Here is a 20,338-nt window from a genome sequence, read left to right as displayed (position 1 = left end):
TGATCACAAAATTCGGAATTATTCTGTTTATTAATAATTATTTTTTTCTGTTTATTTTTAATTAACTATAAGAAGTGTTATAATTAACCAGTGATGTATTATTGTTTTATTGATATTTACATTAATATTCACGGAATGACCAATATATTTAACAGTTTAATTCACTTTTAATCGATTAGCTAAGAGCACTGACACCGACGAAAAGAGCGCAGCCGATTTCGAGAAATATTTTTACAGTGCCCGTGACCTCATTTTTCATTGTCAAAACGAAAGTGCAGTTTCTTTGTGTTATTAACGTATTTTTTGTTCGTTCGAAAAAGTGTTCGCAATTTATTACGATGTGGAAGGAGTTCTGGAACTGAATTTATATTTCTCAACTTGAAAAACAGCACTCGCCCGGTCGGTCGAGTATTTAACAAATTTTACTCGCCCGACCGTCAACTTCACTCCCATATGCAAGTGGTCGAGTGTAGGTATTCTTCAACCCCTGACAACTTCTGACCAAATTAGGTGAAGATCGGATGAAAACTACTTCAATAAGAGGGCGGACACCATGCTAAATGCTTGAAATGCACTAAGTGATCTCATGACCTTGTTTTTGACCCTGCATGACCCATATTTGAACTTGACCTACATATCACCTAGACACAACTTCTGACCAAATTAGGTGAAGATTGGATGAAAACTACTTCAATTAGAGGGCGGACACAATGCTAAATGCTTGAAATGCACTAAGTGATCTCATGACCTCGTTTTTGACCCTGCATGACCCATATTTGAACTTGACCTACATATCACCTAGACACAACTTCTGACCAAATTAGGTCAAGATCAGATGAAAATTACTTCAATTTGAGAGCGGACACCATGCTAAATGCTTGAAATGGACAAAGTGACCTCATGACCATGTTTTTGACCCTGCATGACCAAAATTCGAACTTGACCTACATATCATCTAGAAACAACTTCTGCCAACTAAGGTGAAGATCGGATGAAAACTACTTTTAATTAGAGAGCGGACACCATGCTAAATGCTTGAAAGGGACTAAGTGACCTCATAACCATGTTTTTGACCCTACATGACCCATATTAGAACTTGACCTTCATATCATCTAGACACAACTTCTGACCAAATAAGTAGAAGATCGGATGAAAACTACTTCTATTAGAAAGCGGACACCATGCTAAATGCTTGAAATGCACTAAGTAACCTCGTGACCTCGTTTTTGACCCAGCATGACCCATATTCGTACTTGACCTACATATCACCTAGACACAACTTCTGATCAAATTAGGTGAAGATCGGATGAAAACTACTTCAATTAGAGAGCGGACACCATGCTAAATGCTTGAAATGCACTTATTGTCCTCGTGACCTAGTTTTTGACCCGGCATGACCCATATTTGAACTTGATCTACATATCACCTACACACAACTCCTGACCAAATTTGGTGAAGATCGGGTGAAAACTACTTCAATTAGAGAGCGTACACCATGCTTAATCATTGAAATGCACTAAGTGACCCCGTGACCTAGCTTTTGACCTAGCATGACCCATATTGGAACTTGACCTAGACAGCGATTTTCCTCCTTCTTTATAAAGTACCGGTAAACGGTACTTTCCCAATCGAACGAAAATTCCCAAATTCCCAAAACGGTACTTTCCCAATCGAGCGAAAATTCCCAAATTCCCAATCGGCATCTGGAAAAATCCCAATCAGCGTCCGAATTTTTTCTCAAAACGATAGAAAGTTTCGTAAAAAAACCAACTTTCGGCGAGCGAACAAAGAAAATCGTATAGTTGTGTGTAACCACGCGCTCGATTAATTTCGGGTTTTATTATTCAGCGCATTCAATCAATAGAGTTGTTACTGTTTCCGGTTCTTTTGCCAGGCAGCCAGCGTACTGTTTTACGTCGGTTTGTAACCTTATCGTAGTTTGAAATGAGTCATAATAGCAAATATTATGCCAAAAAACCAATCGGAACCATCAATCACAGGACACATTGACAGCAATAATGATGCTGTGCAGGGAGGGATGCAAGCAACTGAGTGATGATTAAACATCAAAGATTGTTGAAATTTCACAAAAATGAAAGAGAGAGACATTGCTTTAAAAGAGATTAAAACAACTAGTAATTGATTTGGTGTGTTCTTTATAATATTTTGTTATTTATATAAACTTTATAACTTAATGGTCATTAAGGCATGCCTGCAAATGATTATTTAAATGGGTATGTTCAATTAAGTATGAACTGTATGATGTATTCAATAAGACCCAAACTTCACGACGCGATTTTCCCAATTTCAGGATTTCACGACTCGATTTTTCCCAATTTTGAGGTTTTCACGACTCAATTTTTCCCAATCGGACCGGTACGGGTACTTTTCCCAATTGGACAAGGAAAATCGCTGCTAGATATTGTCTAGACACAACTTCTGACCAAGTTTGGTGAAGATCAGATGAAAACTATTTGAATTAGAGAGCGGACACTGCTGTGGACGCCGCCCGCCCACCTGCCAAGGGTGAAACTATAATACGTCCCGTTTTTAAAAATGGGCGTATAAAAAGTATATATTTTTCCCTAATGGGACCTAAAAATTTGCAATTGAAGAAGTTATTTTCGATTTTAACATTTTGTTCATCTCCCATCTAGCCATACAAGTTCAACCTAAGTAAAAATAATACTGAAAACACTTCTATTCGCCATTTGAAGCATTTTTCAGCAAAACGGCAGCAACACTAACTTCCAAATTTGAGTCACAACGCTGCAAATTTTCCCAATTCATAGGGAACTGGTGATGGTGAAAAAACAAACACTGCAGACTTTACCATTTGCCTTGTGTGAGGTCTATGTGATTCTCCTGCAGCTGCTCTTTTCACAGGCTTCACTGTCAAAACCTGGGGACTTGACATCTCAGGTTCTAGACGGAATGAAAACACTTGTGAAGCAAAAATAAATAGGTTTGAAACTACATGTAGATCAAATAAGTACTAGGAAGCTGTAGCCCACAACTATATACTTTCAACTTAGTACAATGTTTTTTTATCTGGTTTTGGGGAAAGGGCCTGGCCTTTTTTCGCAGGGAAAAACAAGACATGTGTTTGTCAAAAACACAATGCCCCCTACTGCGCTGCTTTTTAGCCATATATTTGACCTTTGACCTTGACAATTATAAATATTACAAAGCTTAAGAAGGTTTGCAGTTGTGGGCCTTAACTTGAACTGGAAGCATATTAACATTGAATAATTAGATTGTCAGTTTCATGCTTATTTGGTTGTTGGCCTTTATCGTATAATGACATGTCTATGAATTTTGTATCATACATGTACATACATGTAGTCTTTTGGGCTCTGTTCATCATTATTATTGTACAAAAAAAAATTCATTTCAACATTTACAAAAAATTCAGGTTAAAAAAACATTCAGAACATCAAGCTTCGACTCCTTATTGTAAAAACGTACATGATCACAATAGATGGTACAATGTCAATTTTGGAATCAATTATAATTTAGGACATATTTTTGGAATATAATTCAACTAGTATTTGTGAATGACATGTAACAAGAGATTGCCAAGCAATAATGGTCCACTACCGGTGAAACTCCACCATTGTCAGATTTAAAAAATAAATATATTTGTTGCCATAGCAACCAGAATTCTTGACATAGGACTAAATGAAATGACCTGCATAATATCCATATTGCCATCTATCCATGTTTCAAGTTTCATGATCAAATATTAAGAACTTTTAAATTATCACAGTATCCAGAAAAATGTGACGGACAGACAGACTGACTGACTGACTGACGCACAGAGCGCAAACTATAAGTCCCCTCCGGTTTCACCGTTAGGGGACAACGAAAGCACAATCAAGCTTAAAAGATTGATCATTCCATACCAGTACTCAATGGGGGACTACGACTGGCAGCATACAACTTCACTTTCCTTCTTCTTATTTCTGGACTAGAGGAACGACCTTAAATTGATACAGATTGATCACTGTCACAGCATTTTTTCTTATTTATACATTTCTCTGTAAGAGACACTTTCAAAATAAAAAAAAAATATATCCAAAAAGCAGTCCAAAAATTTCAAGGAATGTTGCGCAAATTTTGTTCCAAAAGAACACTTTCTGCAGGTGAACAAATAAAATGAGCACTAAAACTGAACACATCAGCAACAAGAGATGTGTTTGTCAGAAACACATTGCCCCTGTGTGTGTGTTTCAGAGTTTATTTACAGGTCCCTATTGCGCAGCTTTGAAATAAAATTTCAATATATCATTTGACAGGTTTACAAATTATCTCCCTTTTGAAGCTTATTACTTCCCTTGGATTGTATTTTATGACTTTTGACCTTGAAGGATGACCTTGACCTTTCACCATTCAAAATGTGCAGCTTTATGAGATACACATGCATGCCAAATCACAAGTTGCTATCTTCAATATTTAACAAGAGCTGTCATCATAGGATGACATATGCCCCCTATAAACGCTTTGATAGAAGTTATGAGCATTTTACGATACCTAAACGCAGATTTCGAAACCTAAACGCAGACCCTAAATTCAAGATCAAGGTTACAGGGGTAAAAAAAGTTGCGCATATGGAAAGGCCTTGTCCATATACACATGCATACCAAATATGAAGGTTATATCTCAAGGGACATAGAAGTTATGAGAATTTTTCGAAACCTAAACACAGATTTCAAAACCTAAACACGGACCCTAAGTTCAAGGTCAAGGGGTAAACATTTGTGTGCGTATGGAAAGGCCTTGTCCATATACACATGCATAGCAAATATGAAGGCTATATCTCAAGGGACATAGAAGTTATGAGCATTTTTCAAAACCTTAACGCAGATTTCGAAACCTAAAAGCGGACCCTAAGTTCAAGGTCAAGGTCACACGGGTAATATTTGTTGTGCGTATGGAAAGGCCTTGTCTATATACACATGCATACAACATATGAAGGTTATATCTCAAGGGACATAGAAGTAATGAGCATTTTTTGAAACCTAAACACAGATTTAGAAACCTAAACGCGGACCCGAAGTTCAAGATCAAGGTCACAGGGGTAAAAATTGTTGTGCATATGGAAAGGCCTTGTCCATATACACATGCATACCAATTATGAAGGTTTTATCTCAAGGGACATAGAGGTTATGAGCATTTTTCGAAACCTAAACGCAAAGTGTGACGGAAAGACGGACGGACAGTCCGATCACTATATGCCCTCCTTCGGGGGTGTAAAAAGTTATGGCCAAACTTAAACGAAGGTTAAAGTTTTGGTTAAAGTTTAGGGACACACACAATGAATGAATGAATGACAGACAGTCCAAACACAATATACCCCCGATCATTCGATCAGAGGGCATAAAAAGGCATGTAAATGAATATTTAGATTGCTTTGTTCAAGTTCTTAGCAAGCAATTTAAAAGGCCCTTACTTCCCAATCAAAATATTTCACGATGCAAATTTTCGCGATTTCAGGATTTTTTTGCACTAATTTTCCCAATGGGTGAGGCACTTTTTTTCCACTAATTGGACAAAACAAGTGATAAATACTTACACATTTTTGTAAGGGCGAGTACAAATTGTCCATGGATTGGTAAGGATTGGCAATCACTAGTCCTTTAGGTGAGCAACATTTTGGGAACTAGACACACAGCAACAAAAAAGTAACTATACCTAACACAATCAACTTTTAACTATACATAATTGTGTCAGCTAACAGAGTAAACCAAAACTTTATAAACATGTCAGTAAGTTCAAACTTAAGTTGTATCACCTTACCATACAGAAAAGGACTGGAATCAAAACGTTTTAACAACAGGAACAAATTTACCTACCTTCATTTTCATTGCCAGGTGTCAAGAAACCAAATGTTGGGATCCATGTACCAGCGCCATGTGATATGTTCTTGGTTCTGAGCCTACTGGGACTGAAATCAACCTTGTTATTTGTGTTTTGAACCTCTAAACGCCTGCTTCTCCTCACACGACCTCTCTCTGGACTCCCTTGGCTATCAGCATCTCCAGTAAAGCCGGATTGAATTTTCATGGTGTTTCGAGAATCCGATTCCTTTGCTTTCGTCTCAAGTCTGAACGACCTTTGTCTTGAAGACTCGTTTCCACTATCATCCGTAGACACATTACTGGCCACATTGTCTTTGTATACATGTGAAGAAAATGTATGATGTATCTGTCTACTTTCATTCTGCCCATCATTTAACACGTCACACACTTTTTCTTTGCCTGTTCCAAGTAGTCCAGTCTTTACTTGTTCATGTTTTGAGTGAACACCTCCTGACTTATTTAATCGCTTTGAATGTCTTCTATTCTGGTCTTCAAATTGTTCTAGTTGAGCATCACTTTCAGACTCAGCAGAGCTGTCAACAGCTAACTCTCTTGTTCTAGCCTCTCTTTGATGTTTTTGGTTTTCTTTCTTCTTTTTACCAGTTGCATCTTGACACTTTTCAATAGAAACGTAACAACTTTGATGCACATTTCTTGCATGACTTTCAACTTCTGAAACAGTTTGATACATTTGTTTTCTTTCCTTCCCTGATTTCTTTCTTTGGTGCTGAGCTCCATTCTTCAAAACATCAGAATCAAAACTGTTATCAGTCTCTTTGGACTCATTCTTAGCCACTCTAGTCACTTTTTTACTAGGAATATCAAGATCTGATCTTTCTGGATTGGAGTTTTGCCTACTTGATTCAGGCCTTCTCAAAGATTTACAATGACAATCATCATCATCATCAGGATCTGAACTTTCATCACCTTGCTTCCTCTTCTGAGTAACTTTTTCTGAAACTTGTCTCCCACTTAGTTTACTTTCTGTTGTAGAGACCTGTAAAAAGCTGCAGTCCTTTGTCATGTTTTCAGCTAAGTGCAATTGTCCACGGTCATTTATGGATTTTTTAGATGGACCTTTGGCAACATATGAATTATTTTCTACATCAGAATCCTGCTTCTTTCCACTATCATTTCTTGAATGTTTTTGTCTCTCTGGTAAGTCTGTACCACTATTTTTTGAAAACCTTTCTACCGACTTTTCGCTGGGAACAACTCTGAACAATGTTCCTTCTTTAGTTCTACCAAATCTCCCTAAAGGCACATCTGGAGCCTTGTCTTTAGAAACCAACTCCAGTGATTTGTGCTTCATGCCATCCGATTGTGCCTCCCTTATAGGCATCACATCTCCCTCTACCTTTTTGGTTTCATCCACAGAGCGCCTCATGCTTCCTTCATTTAGGCTGACATTGAATTCAAACATGAACTCGTATGTTTTTAAACGTACCCCATTCTGCTCAAATCCATATCTTGTATACTTCTGTGGAAAACTCCACATCACCTTTCTTATTTGAATCAAGAAATGCTGAGTCTCGATTGGCCTCAAGTTCACATTCCTCTCGTTCATATACAGCACGGCCCTAAAGCACTGCTCAATCTCATGATGGGCCGTAAGTTGACTGATATAATCTGCATGCTCTTTTAGAGATTCTTGGTTGTATGTAACCTTCAGTTTGTAAAGTGTGTCCAAGTACCGCACAAGTCTTGTATTATTTTGAAAACGGGGGAATGTTCCCAGCACCATGTTGAACTAATGTATATTAACATTTAGTAGCATCAGGTATAAGCATTTCTTCCCAAGAATCATCGCCTGAAAAGAGAATCAACCAAATATTGAATATTAAAGCTGTGTTGTAAGAAAATAAACAAACAGAGATGATCTTGTACAGAGTGAGACTGGGTAAGTATATTAAAATTGGGCTCGGGCACAATATACTAGAGCCTAATATAAATGTAATAACCTGTATCACTCTGTGTGAGCTCAGTGAAAGACAAGGTACTGTTGTGATGATAATAAATGTTACTGACATCGTATTAAAAGCTACTGACCTAATATGCACAGTAAGTACATTGTATTTCACCTGGCTAAGCAAATGAAACCACCGGTACTATTCTGAGATAAGATAATACAGTTAAAACCCTCATAACTGAACATACCCTGCACCATGCAAAAACTCTGCTTTAGAGGGGATTTTATTTTAAACAGAAAGTATTTTATTTGAGGCAGCTACCTTTACTTATTTATAAAGCACTTGACAACAGCACTTTCCCAAACAAGGAGAAATTTTTTAATTCTCTAAAATTGTTGGTCCCAAACAAAAAACTGAAAATTTGCTTCAAGTTTGATCCAAAATTGGAGTACCCCAAGGTGAATAAATACAATCCATTAGCTGTGTGAAATAACTGCATCTTGCTCAATTAAAGCAACTTAAATACAATAGCATACTGGATCAATCAATCCATTTTTGTTTTTATTTTCCATCAATTTTGAAGGTGTTGTATTTTTTTAAGGATTGTGGATCTGACATTAACTGAGACACAATAGGTTAACTCATATTATTAAAGGTTTCAAAAAAAAAAGATTTTTTCAGGTATTGTTTTGTAGAAAATCTCTGTAAGAGGGGAAAAATACATCTTGGGGAAGGGCAGATATTCTGCGCGTCTCAATGATGGAAAAAAAATCATGTTAAGTGATTCTTTGGCAACCTCAGGTATGGGCCAACATTGAGGCGGAAGGCTGATTGAATTTTTTGTGTAGAATTAAAATGGACCTGTAACAAACATCAATTCTTTTACAATAATAATTTTAATTGTTTTAAATTCACATATGTTCTAGCTACAAACCTTTCCTTAAATTATCAACAAATTCAAAGCATTGCTTGTTTAATAAAAATGTGAGAAAGGCAAAGTTCAACCTTTATTTTATTTTTTTGTTTGTGAGAAAGGCAACTACCTTTATTTTATTTTTTTGTTTTGAGACTGATACTTTTTTGTACAAAGCAACCAGTTGCGAAGATTCATATTGAGTTTTTAGTGTATACATCACTAAACATGACCTTCAATTTAGAATTTAGAATTGTCAACCAACAATTTCCTATTTTCTCAAACCGTCATTTAGAAGTCCTTTTTCCAATGATTCAGGATTGAATATTTAATAATAAATAAAATCTTATTTACATATGCATCAGCACTTCAAACAAAATCAATGTTTAAAACAACAGTGAGTTTTAAGTGAAATACCACAAATTACTAGGTCAACATATGGTGCAAACTTCTTTAAAAGAAGCAAAAGCAAACATCTCCCTTTGGATAGCAAATTAACTAAAGACATAATTTTTATCTTATGTTTCAGGTGGTAAAGGTGGCTGACAAATTAATTCTGTACACAGGAAACTGTTACTGCAAGCAAACATACCAATCAAATGATAATCAATGGAATAACTGCGAAAACACAACAATTGTCATGTATTGTTTTTTTTTTGTAATCTCTATTGTCACAATGACTGGGACCAGTTTCATGTTTAATAGTCATGACATACACAGGGCCAACAAACCTTTCTTTGAAGAAGTCGAATATCTGCCTCTTACCCATCCAAAATTTTCCCCAATACTGGAAAAATTCCCCGCCATAAATAATATCTAAACTTCGTATAAACATGAACATTGTTTACTTGTCAGGTTTTTTTCCTTCTTTGTGACCCGCCCAAAAACAGCCCTTTCCCCTCTGATTTTTTTTCCCCCTCAGCAGGTAAATTTTCCCCCAGATTTCATTTTTTTCCCCCACCATTTTTTTTTTAAACTTTAAATACTTAAGTTAACCTGATCCAGTGTAGAAAATAGAACATATTGCATAATTAAATTATTTGTTGCCTTGAATTTGTTTTAAAAACTATAAAATATGTTAAATTGATTATTTAAGACTTTCCTTATTTTGCCCAAAATTCGGCGTTTTGCGTGATTCTTTCCCCTAAATTCCAGCATTTCGCGCGATTTTTTTCCCCTCAAAAAAGGCCAGGCCCTTTCCCCCAAATCAGATAACAAGGGACAAAATTGTCACAAAACCAGGTTTTCATTGTGAAAAAAAATCTGATAAAGGGAGAAAACTCAAACTGAACTTTTGAAATGAACAAACAAAATTAACCCCTTTTGTAAGTTTGTTTTTTAAAAAAATCTATTTTAAGTTGTGGCGACCTTGACATTGTAAATATTGACGTGATTCTTTCGTGCGACACACCGTCCCATGATGGTGAACAAATGTGCCAAATGATTTTAAAATCTCACAATGAATGACATAGTTATTGCCAGGACAAGCTCATTTATGGCCACTTTTGACCTTTGATCTCAAAGTGTGACCTTGACCTTGGAGATATCGACGTAATTATTTCGCGCGACACACCGTCCAATGATGGTGAACAAATGTGCCAAATGATTTTAAAATCTGACAATGAACGACATAGTTATGGCCCAGACAAGCTTGTTCCGCCCGCCCGCCAGCCCGCCCGCATTCGCTAATCTACTAACCAGTTTTTTCCTTTGGAAAACCTGGTTAAAAACCCTGCTTGTTGAGCCTTCTATTAGGCTGGAAAATCCCAGAGCCTTAAAAAGTCTCCTAGGGGGAGGGGGTATTCGTATTGAATATGCCTTTCAATACCTCCCATATTATTCTCCTAGAGGGGTATGCGTATTGATCGAATCAGTTGTGCTTACACTTACCTCGCAAAGCATGATGTAATATTGTCATTCGTGACCAATCGGCGAATGACGGAACAGGCTTATTCAAAAGCTTTAAATAGATAACATTAATAGGCTATTATGACTTAAAATATTTTCAGTCATATTTTCATTTTTGGAAAATTATTGCATCAACTAAGAAATACCTGGTAAATTATTCCTTTTAGTGCGTTGACGGCGTCTATTTTCTCGCGTTTGATTTGCTCTTATTTTTTTTACAGCTTAGAGTCTCAGTCCAACTTGTTAATGCTCTAAAATATTAAGCTACTTCTTATATTAGTAATATTTGTAGTGAACAACGGGGGAAAGACCAAACCAATGGTGGGAAGTTTTCCTTTTTTTGCCTATATTGTTGCGCAAGTATGTTGTGCGCAACATTCAAGCCCTGATATTAGACAATTAATATCAACGGATTGCAATAATATTTACATACCTGTGGTGATAATTCATTTCTCGATAATGTTCCGTAAGACTTATGTGATGACACTTTGAATTTTGCACGCCCAAGCAATTTAAATCCAACCACTATTCAAATTTTCAATATCTCTCGATTTCACTCGCTGTGTATATATTAATCGATAACATTACATCCATATAAACCATCTGGTTTAAATGTGAAGAATAAACGGTGGAAAACACAGTTTGCGTTCGTCTGTTGTAAGGGGAGGGTGTTATATAGTAAAGTGATGTTATTGTACTTTTCTGAAATAATTTAGCATTGTTATTTTTTTAAAGTGACAATTAAGAATTTGCAACTACTCAAATAAATAGCCACTTTTATTTGTATATGGCACATAAATAATAGTGATACAGATCATACAGACCCTTGCAAAAAGTTAACCCACTTTCATACCAAAACACACTTAAACCAACATAAAACTGTGTTTTTTCTAAGTTTTTCTGAGCGGAAGTTGGTTTTTGCTAATAAAAGCGAGTTTTATGTGAGCTAAACTGTGCTTAACTGAGTTTAAAGTTGGTTTTTTAAAGTAGATGTGTGTTAAAGCGAGTTTTTTTGCTGTAAGAAGTTGGTTTTTTATGTGTCAAAAGTGAGTCTTTTTATTTATGAGTTGGTTTATGTGTGTTTAAGTGTGTCTTTTTGTTTCATAAGCGAGTCTTTTACAACAGAAGTGGGTCTTTTTATAAACAGAAGTGGGTTTAAGCGAGTTTAAGTTGGTCTTTTTATAAATAATTTGAAAGCCGCAACAAGGCTAAAAGACTCACTTTAACACACTTTTCAATAAGTTGGTCTTTTGTTTATTAACATAACTCAACAATAAAACAATAATTCTTCAACTAGGTCTTTGTTTCATGTTTATAGCCATATATTATCAAGGTGAATTGTAAAGGGGCTTTTTTACAGCTTGTTTGCCATTGCACCTGTTGTACTTTTGTGGGTTCCCCATAATTTTAAGGAAATATTGGATAAAAATTGCTCTTTCAGAACATCACAGGTTCACAGATACTATAAAAATGTTAAAATGTTCAAACTTAGTTTTATACCTGAATATGAAATTGTTTGTCTTTCACTTTGAATCAATACATAAATATTAAATATATTATAAGAACAATCACACATCTATAAAAATGTGAATACTTCCATTTAATTCATGTTCTTTGGAGAATTCAATAGACTTACAGAGTTTTTTTATTCATTTTTTTTTGAGGGGGAGGGTGACACTGTTTCTATAATAAATAAAACTAGTTTCAGTGTGAAAGTGCTGATTAATATATGGAAACTTATGTGGGCTTGCCAGCATCAATTATATCTCCTCAACATAAAAACAATAACTATTTAAACTGTCTTATACTGATATTTAACCCCAATACAATTAATGTCTACCACATTGACCTTTAAGATACAATTTAAAAGGCAATACAAATAAATAATATTTATAATATTATTATTTGCTAACACCATTCAGCATGTTATATTGAAATATTCACAATTGAATATAATATGCTAAGGGTGCTGTGTATTATTCAATAAATACATATATGTTGGTGTTGAAATCAGTAGATATTTCTCAGATTTAGTAATTGGCTGACACACATAAGAGATTAGCCCTTCCCCCCCCCCCCCCATTAAATCATAAACATTAATCCTTATCACTGTATCAGTGCTCCATCTATAGGCCTAACAAAGGGGTGTTGATAGACTTTTGATTGGCTGAGCCACCATCTATTTGAAAACAAGCGACTTTGATTGGCTGGAGACAGGAAGTTATGTTTTGAATACAAAGGGGGTTTTCATCAACTGACTTTGAGCTTTAAGTTATAATTGAGTAACATTAAGACTTATAATTCTAGTTTAAAATGTCATGAATAACTTTCAGCATGAAGTATTGTGTGGTGAAAACAATGTGTATTTACTACAATGTGTAAATCAACAATAAGTTTGTTGCAAAGGAGATTCAAAGTGGATGGTTAAAGTGATATGGTCTCATAATTCATCAACTGCCTGTTAATTGGAATACTGAAGAACAGTTGTTTTAGGTTTGTATTTTCATTTTTACATCACTTTTTTATTTAGTTTTATATTGAATTAATTATTATCATTATCAAATTTATGTATTGTCACTGGGAAATGTAAATGGATAAGCATAAATGTAATGCAATTATAAGGAAAAACAACACCATTGGAATAATTATGGCTGTATTTTATGATTATTGTCATCTTAAATGTTATTTATACCTATTTCTGGTCATTAATGAACAGATTTCTGGTCATTAATGAACAGATTTCTTTCCCACATATTCAATGAAATCTTTTATATTTTAAATTTGAAGGATAAACTCCCAAGGTGAAATTTACATTGATTGGAAGATTCCTTGGATATAATATTCCTGCCAAAAGACAGCAGAAGGGGGACTAACTGATGTATGGATTTTGACACCAGATTTTACCCTGCACGAGCAGGCCAACTTGTGAGATCAGGAGTGGGAAAACCGAGCCCTGTCCTTGAATCAAGGACAGGGCTCGGTTTTCCCACTCCTGATCAAGTTGATCAAGATAAGTTGGATTTGTTGAGAGGTAAAACTAAACAGGTTTTAGCATTTGAAAGGCGTCACACTTCCGACCAGTCCACACAGCCAAATGAGATCACATATCTTGGTACATTTTCAAACAGTATTTTCTACCACACGTAATTTCTTTTAATTATTTATGACAAGCGTTAAGTCACATGTGATCACAGGATTTAAATTGCAAAAATAAACAAACAAAAACAACAAGCAAACAAACTTGTTTTGATTTAAATTAATAATTTTTATAGTAACAAGATATACCATAACAGCAATATTTATCACTTACATTATAAAATATCTTTCAGGACCTGATCTCAAATGAGATCATGCACAAGACGCACCTCGCAAAAGCCATGACAGTATAGTTTTCAGACCTGATCAGCTGGTGACTGCTCTATGAAGTGTTGTTCAACCTACCCTAAGGGGGAGATTCGAGAGGGTCTCCTGATTGCTGAACACTACGCCATGGTTGGTATGTTTCTTTTTTTAGGGAAAAAGGGGATTTAAATATATAGGTGTTCTACTGCCTCCATATTCATTTTGAAACAAACATAATGCAATTAATTCAAATTTGACTCCAGCACATAATCTGTCTTGCGTTAATTTAATACTACTGCTCAAATTTAAGAGTTACTAAAAATTGTGTTTGCGTATAAAAAAGTTTTGAGAATTTAACACATAGGCAGACAAAAATAACCTCAGTATAAAGTTAACGATCAAGCTCTCATTTATAAAAAATTAAAGCAACAGTAATTTGCCTTCTTGTTTCAAAAACCTCTTTTGAAATCCTTCTAATGTTGATGATGTTAAAATGGGATATCTGAACTGATGATATTGATGTAAAAGTTTATTCCACCAAAATCAAGTTATTCAGATCAGACTTGATTTGGGTGGAATAAACTTCTACATGTTTTTTGAATAATGTAATGTACAGTAAAATCCTGCATTGATTGTTCATATACATTTCAGATGTCATCTCCAAAAAGTTTGCCCTGCCCATATCAACAGTGGAAGAGAACATGAGATTGGCCTTGAGGAGGCTTTGTGTCATGTACTGCGGGGAGAATATATAAACTGTGTAGTGCTGAGCAATATGTTCCTTTGTTCATAGGTGTAAATATGTGTAAAGGGCTATTCCAGGAAAATATAGGATGAAGGATTCCTTAATGGCGTCATTTTATAAATCCGGTACCACCAATACAGTTAAAAACAATTATTATTAATTTTATCCTCTGTATCACCCCTCACGAACTGAAACTGTATATATCATGGTTCATACCCTTCCTCCCATTTTTACCTGTGGTAGCCCTAAGAGGAGAATGTTATTTATTTTAATTTATTATGTTAAATGTGCTCGCATATTGTGATAATGTATCTTGGATAGATGTTTTCCTGGTTTTGTTAAAAATGCACTGTAAAAATGTTCACATTATTTGTTTTTTTAATATAAACATATTTTTTTGCAAATTGTGTGTGTCTTCTTTTTAATCACATGGGGCTTGTAATGATCTGTTGTGATTTTATCTCAAATACCCTTTTTACCATAAAGGTGTAAATATATTTTTTTACAAAGGTTACAGGTCAGACAAGCAAAATTTTATGATCCCTTAAGCGAACAAAAGACTCACAAAAACCAACTTAAACACACTTTTGTAGACAGAAGTGTGTTTAAGTTGTTTTTTTGTGAGTTTTGGTATGTTGGTGTTTTGTGAGTTTTGGTATGTTGGTTTTTTATGAGTTTTGGTATGTTGAATTTTTGTGGGTTTTGGTATGTTGGTGTTTTGTGAGTTTTGGTATGTTGGTTTTTGTGATTCTTTGTAACACACAAAAAACCAACATACCGAAACTCACAAAAAACCAACTTACCAAAACTCACAAAAAACCAACTTACCAAAACCCACATGTGTAACAAGTGAGTTTTTTTTGTGTTTAACTCAGTTTTAACCAAGTTGTTAAAAATACCCACTTTAAACACAGAAAAAACCAACTTACCAAAACTCACAAAAAACCAACATACCGAAACTCACAAAAAACCAACATACCAAAACTCACAAAAAACCAACTTACCAAAACCCACATATGTGTAACAAGTGAGTTTTTTCTGTGTTTAACTCAGTTTTAACCAAGTTGGTAAAAATACCCACTTTAAACACGGAAAAAACCAACTAACCAAAACTCACAAAAAACCAACATACCGAAACTCACAAAAAACCAACATACCAAAACTCACAAAAAACCAACTTACCAAAACCCACATATGTGTTACAAGTGAGTTTTTTCTGTGTTTAACTCAGTTTTAACCAAGTTGGTAAAAATACCCACTTTAAACACAGAAAAATCCAACTTACCAAAGCTCACAAAAACCAACATACCAAAACCCACTAAAAACCAACTGCCAATACCGCTTGGTTAAACACGGATAAAACCCGTGTTAAACTCGAGTTTTACACACTTATTTGGGAAGGGGTATACCGTCCTATCTAACGTAGAATATAAGTAGATATAACAACACAGAAAGAGGTAAAAACAAGACAGAAGTTAAAAGTTGATAAAACTGTGAAGAGTGACTAGATACTGCACGTTATATGTTTGAACATATGCTTGCATTTATATTTTTTATATATTGAATATACATGTGTATATTATTTACTGAAACAATTTTGTCAGTGTCCGTGTTTCAGTAATATCTATCTCAGACACACGTTGGACTGGTAATTTTTGTACGTTGAATCACTAAAATTTATTATCATTTCAGTTTTATGGAATAACATATATTTTTAGAACTATTTGTCACATGTTCCAAGTAAAAAACTATAGCAAACGTGCGCATATTCATGCCGAATTCACTCGCTGATGAATTACTTATATGACATTTAAAGACAAATGACGCGTACATGTTACACTGTGGTGTCAACAAACCGCATTTTTCTTATTGGTTGATATTTAAATCTGTTTCAAAACATGGCATTAGGTTAGTAATTGTGTTGTGATTTAAGCAGACATTTAACTCAAGAATTATTGCCTTTCTAACTTCAATTCGACGATATTTGAGGTAAAGATGCACATCTGAACTAAAACTGAATGTGTTGGTAATGTTATTTTGCAATTTTACGCAAATTGATGAAAATTCAAACTTTCTGGTTTCCACCACGTAATTGGTCCTTCGCCGATAAGATGTTCCAAAGAATTTAGCGCATATAAAAAGTATCTCTAAATTCTTTGTACGTCTTATAGATATGACTAAATAGTCTATAGAATGGATCCGTTTATTTTTGTAATATTGGATACAACTAAGGTTTGCCATAAAGGGTTAGGGTTAGGTTGGATCTGTTGTATCAATTTATTTTGTATCCAAAATAGAGACTACCGTCTCAGTGGGCATAACATTTCCTGTCAATTGACACATTAGGGCAGACTTCCTGAAACTCAACAGCCTTCAGTCAGACATTTGGTCTGACTGGTCAGAATTTTCTGTCAGACCTTAGATTATTCTGTCAGACCAAAGAACATATACGTGAAATTTCAAACAAAACTGAGAAAAATGTAAATAATTAGAAACACTTAAATATTTCATCATCATTTAATTTTTTTATCATATTACTTTGAGCAAGAAAGTAAAGTAACAAAGTTTGTTAACATCCACTTCCTCATTATTAAAGTCACTCATAAAATCACTATCTGTATCGTACTTCTATTTAAAAGCTTAATGTCATCTTCACTGTCGTCTTGCTCCCAGTCTTCTTCATCATTCTGCGAGTTTCCAGGCTGGGGCTTCTTGGGGGGGGGGGGGGGCTAGCTCACAGGCGTTTGCAAGTTGTCATCTGCAACCTGTTTTGGATTTGCAGGCTTTGAGACATTCAAAAACTTCCACATTATGTATATTTACTTATTTATTTACTTAATTCGAAGGAAGAAAAATGAAAACAATAATCACCTGGTTATCAATCCCCGTTAAACTCTGTGCGTGTTCCTCGATATTGTTAATAACTGCAAGTTGTTGCTTTGTTTAACTTTTGCTTTTGTTTAAACTAAAAGTAGATCGAATGACGGCTTGAAGCATGCATTTATTTACCCGTCAACAATATGCAGGGAACCAAATGTATTTCTAGAGCATTCTTCACTGAACACGGACAGATTATTTCTGATTTTTGACATGAAGACTTTGGACCAATCAACAGTGGGTTAATTGACCAACGAATACATTGGCATTTCACAAAATCTCGTATTTCACAAAATCGACAAAGAGCGTATTCCGCCGATGTTCTATAACTACTTTTAATTTCTTGGGAAAAAAAACGAAAATATTTGTGTCGGACATTTTGGCCAACGATATAGAATTTTGATCGGCCCTTAACTGTTTGTGTCTGACATGTCCGTAGGTCCGACGGAGTTTCGGAAAGTCTGCAGGGGCAATTGCACTTTACCGGTACGTAAAAAAAGAACGAAAAAGCGTACCCTAACCAGCAACACCTTATAATCCTTTTTATTTTATATATTTCCTTAGTATCGGGGGCTACTGCCCCCCAACCCCCGCTTTGTCAATAGTGGTTAACAACTGCATACCGGTAAAGTGCAATCTAGCCACACATTATGAAAATTCATCAGAATTCAGATTATGCTGTAAAATCACAGTTACACAAAGTTTTTAAAAGAAACATATAGCTCAGATGTTTACTTATATTCTAATTTTCTTTCTTGTTCGTCGGGAAACTTACATTTTTCAGGTTTATTTTCTCAAATGTCATGTATTTTCGCCACAGGCAGCAGTATCATAAATGTCTGTGTTTTGCTGTCATATTTTGTCGATCGTATGTTCGGTTTTAAAACGCCTTATCATTGGCCAACACAATGAGAACAACCAAGCATATGACGCGTTATAAAATTAAAATGGTGTACATGTGTAGATGAAACACCGAATGACATATAGCGAGAAAGTCAAATTTAATTGAATATTAAAGTTATAAGCTGAGCAGGAGATTGGTTAGTTGTGTAATCACGTTGCTTTTACTGTCTTTTAACGAATCCAGTTGCATTTTGTTGGCAACTGCATGGGAACATATGTGTTTTCCGTGAAAAAAGTCATGTCCAGTGTTCCACAATCTTTCAGCAATAGACATATAGTATGTTTCATACCTTGTGTATATATAATACGAGGGTTACTTTTTCAAACTGTGTACTTTTTGTCAATATTCGTTGTTGAAAAGTCAAACCATACACAATAGGTTTATATCACAGGTGGAAGTAACGTACCCAGGATAGTATTTTTCATATATATATTTTTAGGAGCCCAATATATTGAAATAAATATATAAAATCATGTTTAATGAGAAAAAAATTGACAAAGAGCCATGAAAAAAAAATCCTCATCCTCTGATATTGGAATCATAACAAGGTCATTAACTAGAATTTATCATAGACCTGTCTTCGCGGGCTGCAAAAATGTCAAAAGTAGCTTTAATCAAAAGCATCCATTGATCCTCCTATGGGCTATTGGACAACCTTTCAAAAAAAGTTCACTTTAAAAAAATCTGTCCAGCCGTTAACTCACAGTCGGTCGAAAACCGAGCAATATTTCGAGTCCGTTTGTCAACCCGAATAAATCTTCTACAGACTTTCAAACAATATTTTTGAGTTTTTGCCCCTTAATCGATAGCTCGCGTCCTATTCCTTTGAAATAACGAAGCGTGTCAAATAATGCATGCATATGCAACCACTTACCCATAAAAACTAATTCCAAAAGTTTATATTTTCTTTGCAACAACTGTTTTAAGTCTAAATTTGATTTACTTGAAAACGAAAGTAACCATCACTCTTGAACCCGGCTTAGCAGTGAATTACACTGACAGAGCCAGGCACATAAATATCCAATCAACAACAACAACGATGTTTTAATAAATGTAAATAAATGAAAAATACTTATCATTCTGATTGTATTGGAATAAGTTTTGAGGGGTAAGTGGTTGCATAAGCATGCATTATTTGACACGCCTCGTTGTTTTAAAGGAATAGGACGCAAGCTATCGATTAAGGGGCCAAAAACTCAAAAATATTGTTTGAAAGTCTGTAGAAGATTTATTCGGGTTGACAAACGGACTCGAAATATTGCTCGGTTTTCGACCGACTGTGAGTTAACGGCTGGACAGATTTTTTTAAAGTGAACTTTTTTTGAAAGGTTGTCCAATAGCCCATAGGAGGATCAATGGATGCTTTTGATTAAAGCTACTTTTGACATTTTTGCGGCCCGCGAAGACAGGTCTATGATAAATTCTAGTTAATGACCTTGTTATGATTTCAATATCAGAGAGTGGGGATTTTTTTTCATGGCTCTTTGTCAATTTTTTTCTCATTAAACATGATTTTATATATTTATTTGAATATATTGGGCTCCTAAAAATATATATATGAAAAACACTATCCTGGGTACGTTACTTCCACCTGTGGTTTATATAAAGAGAATCACAGGCAGTGTCTATTGTCATTCTTTTCACGGACACAGCAGTATAAGAACACGGCTAGTGATTAACTCATTTAAGTAAAACTGACCCAACCACGTTTTGTATACATACATATATATCGATTGATAACTATTTGTAAATGTTGTTTACATTTGAAGTTGACGTCTGCCAATTTACCGCCAGATGTTGTCATAGGTAGAATCAAATTAAACATTCAATAAATCGTTTGCTGATCCAGAGTGCGGTATAATTAGGTTACACATCACC

At 35.0% G+C, this 20,338-nt stretch overlaps 1 protein-coding gene across 3 annotated transcripts in view; it reads right to left on the bottom strand.

The window, feature by feature from the left end:
• Positions 1-20,338, bottom strand: part of LOC127841823 (uncharacterized) — a 35,964-nt gene extending 15,626 nt beyond the window's left edge. Inside the window, exons 1-4 of one of the 3 annotated variants that reach the window (XM_052370934.1) lie at positions 20,222-20,338; positions 5,856-7,671; positions 3,906-3,983; positions 2,834-2,925 (exon numbers count right to left, since the gene is read on the bottom strand). In XM_052370934.1, the coding sequence (XP_052226894.1) occupies positions 2,834-2,925; positions 3,906-3,983; positions 5,856-7,605 (1,920 nt within the window). In that variant the 5' untranslated portion in view covers positions 7,606-7,671; positions 20,222-20,338. Of the gene's footprint in view, positions 1-2,833; positions 2,926-3,905; positions 3,984-5,855; positions 7,672-20,182 lie in introns of all 3 variants that reach the window. The other 2 variants (XM_052370935.1, XM_052370936.1) reach the window with 2 other exon arrangements.

The sequence above is a fragment of the Dreissena polymorpha genome, chromosome 8 (assembly GCF_020536995.1).
Source record: "Dreissena polymorpha isolate Duluth1 chromosome 8, UMN_Dpol_1.0, whole genome shotgun sequence".
Lineage (NCBI taxonomy): Eukaryota > Metazoa > Mollusca > Bivalvia > Myida > Dreissenidae > Dreissena > Dreissena polymorpha.
This window is presented reverse-complemented; position numbering and strand designations above follow the sequence as displayed.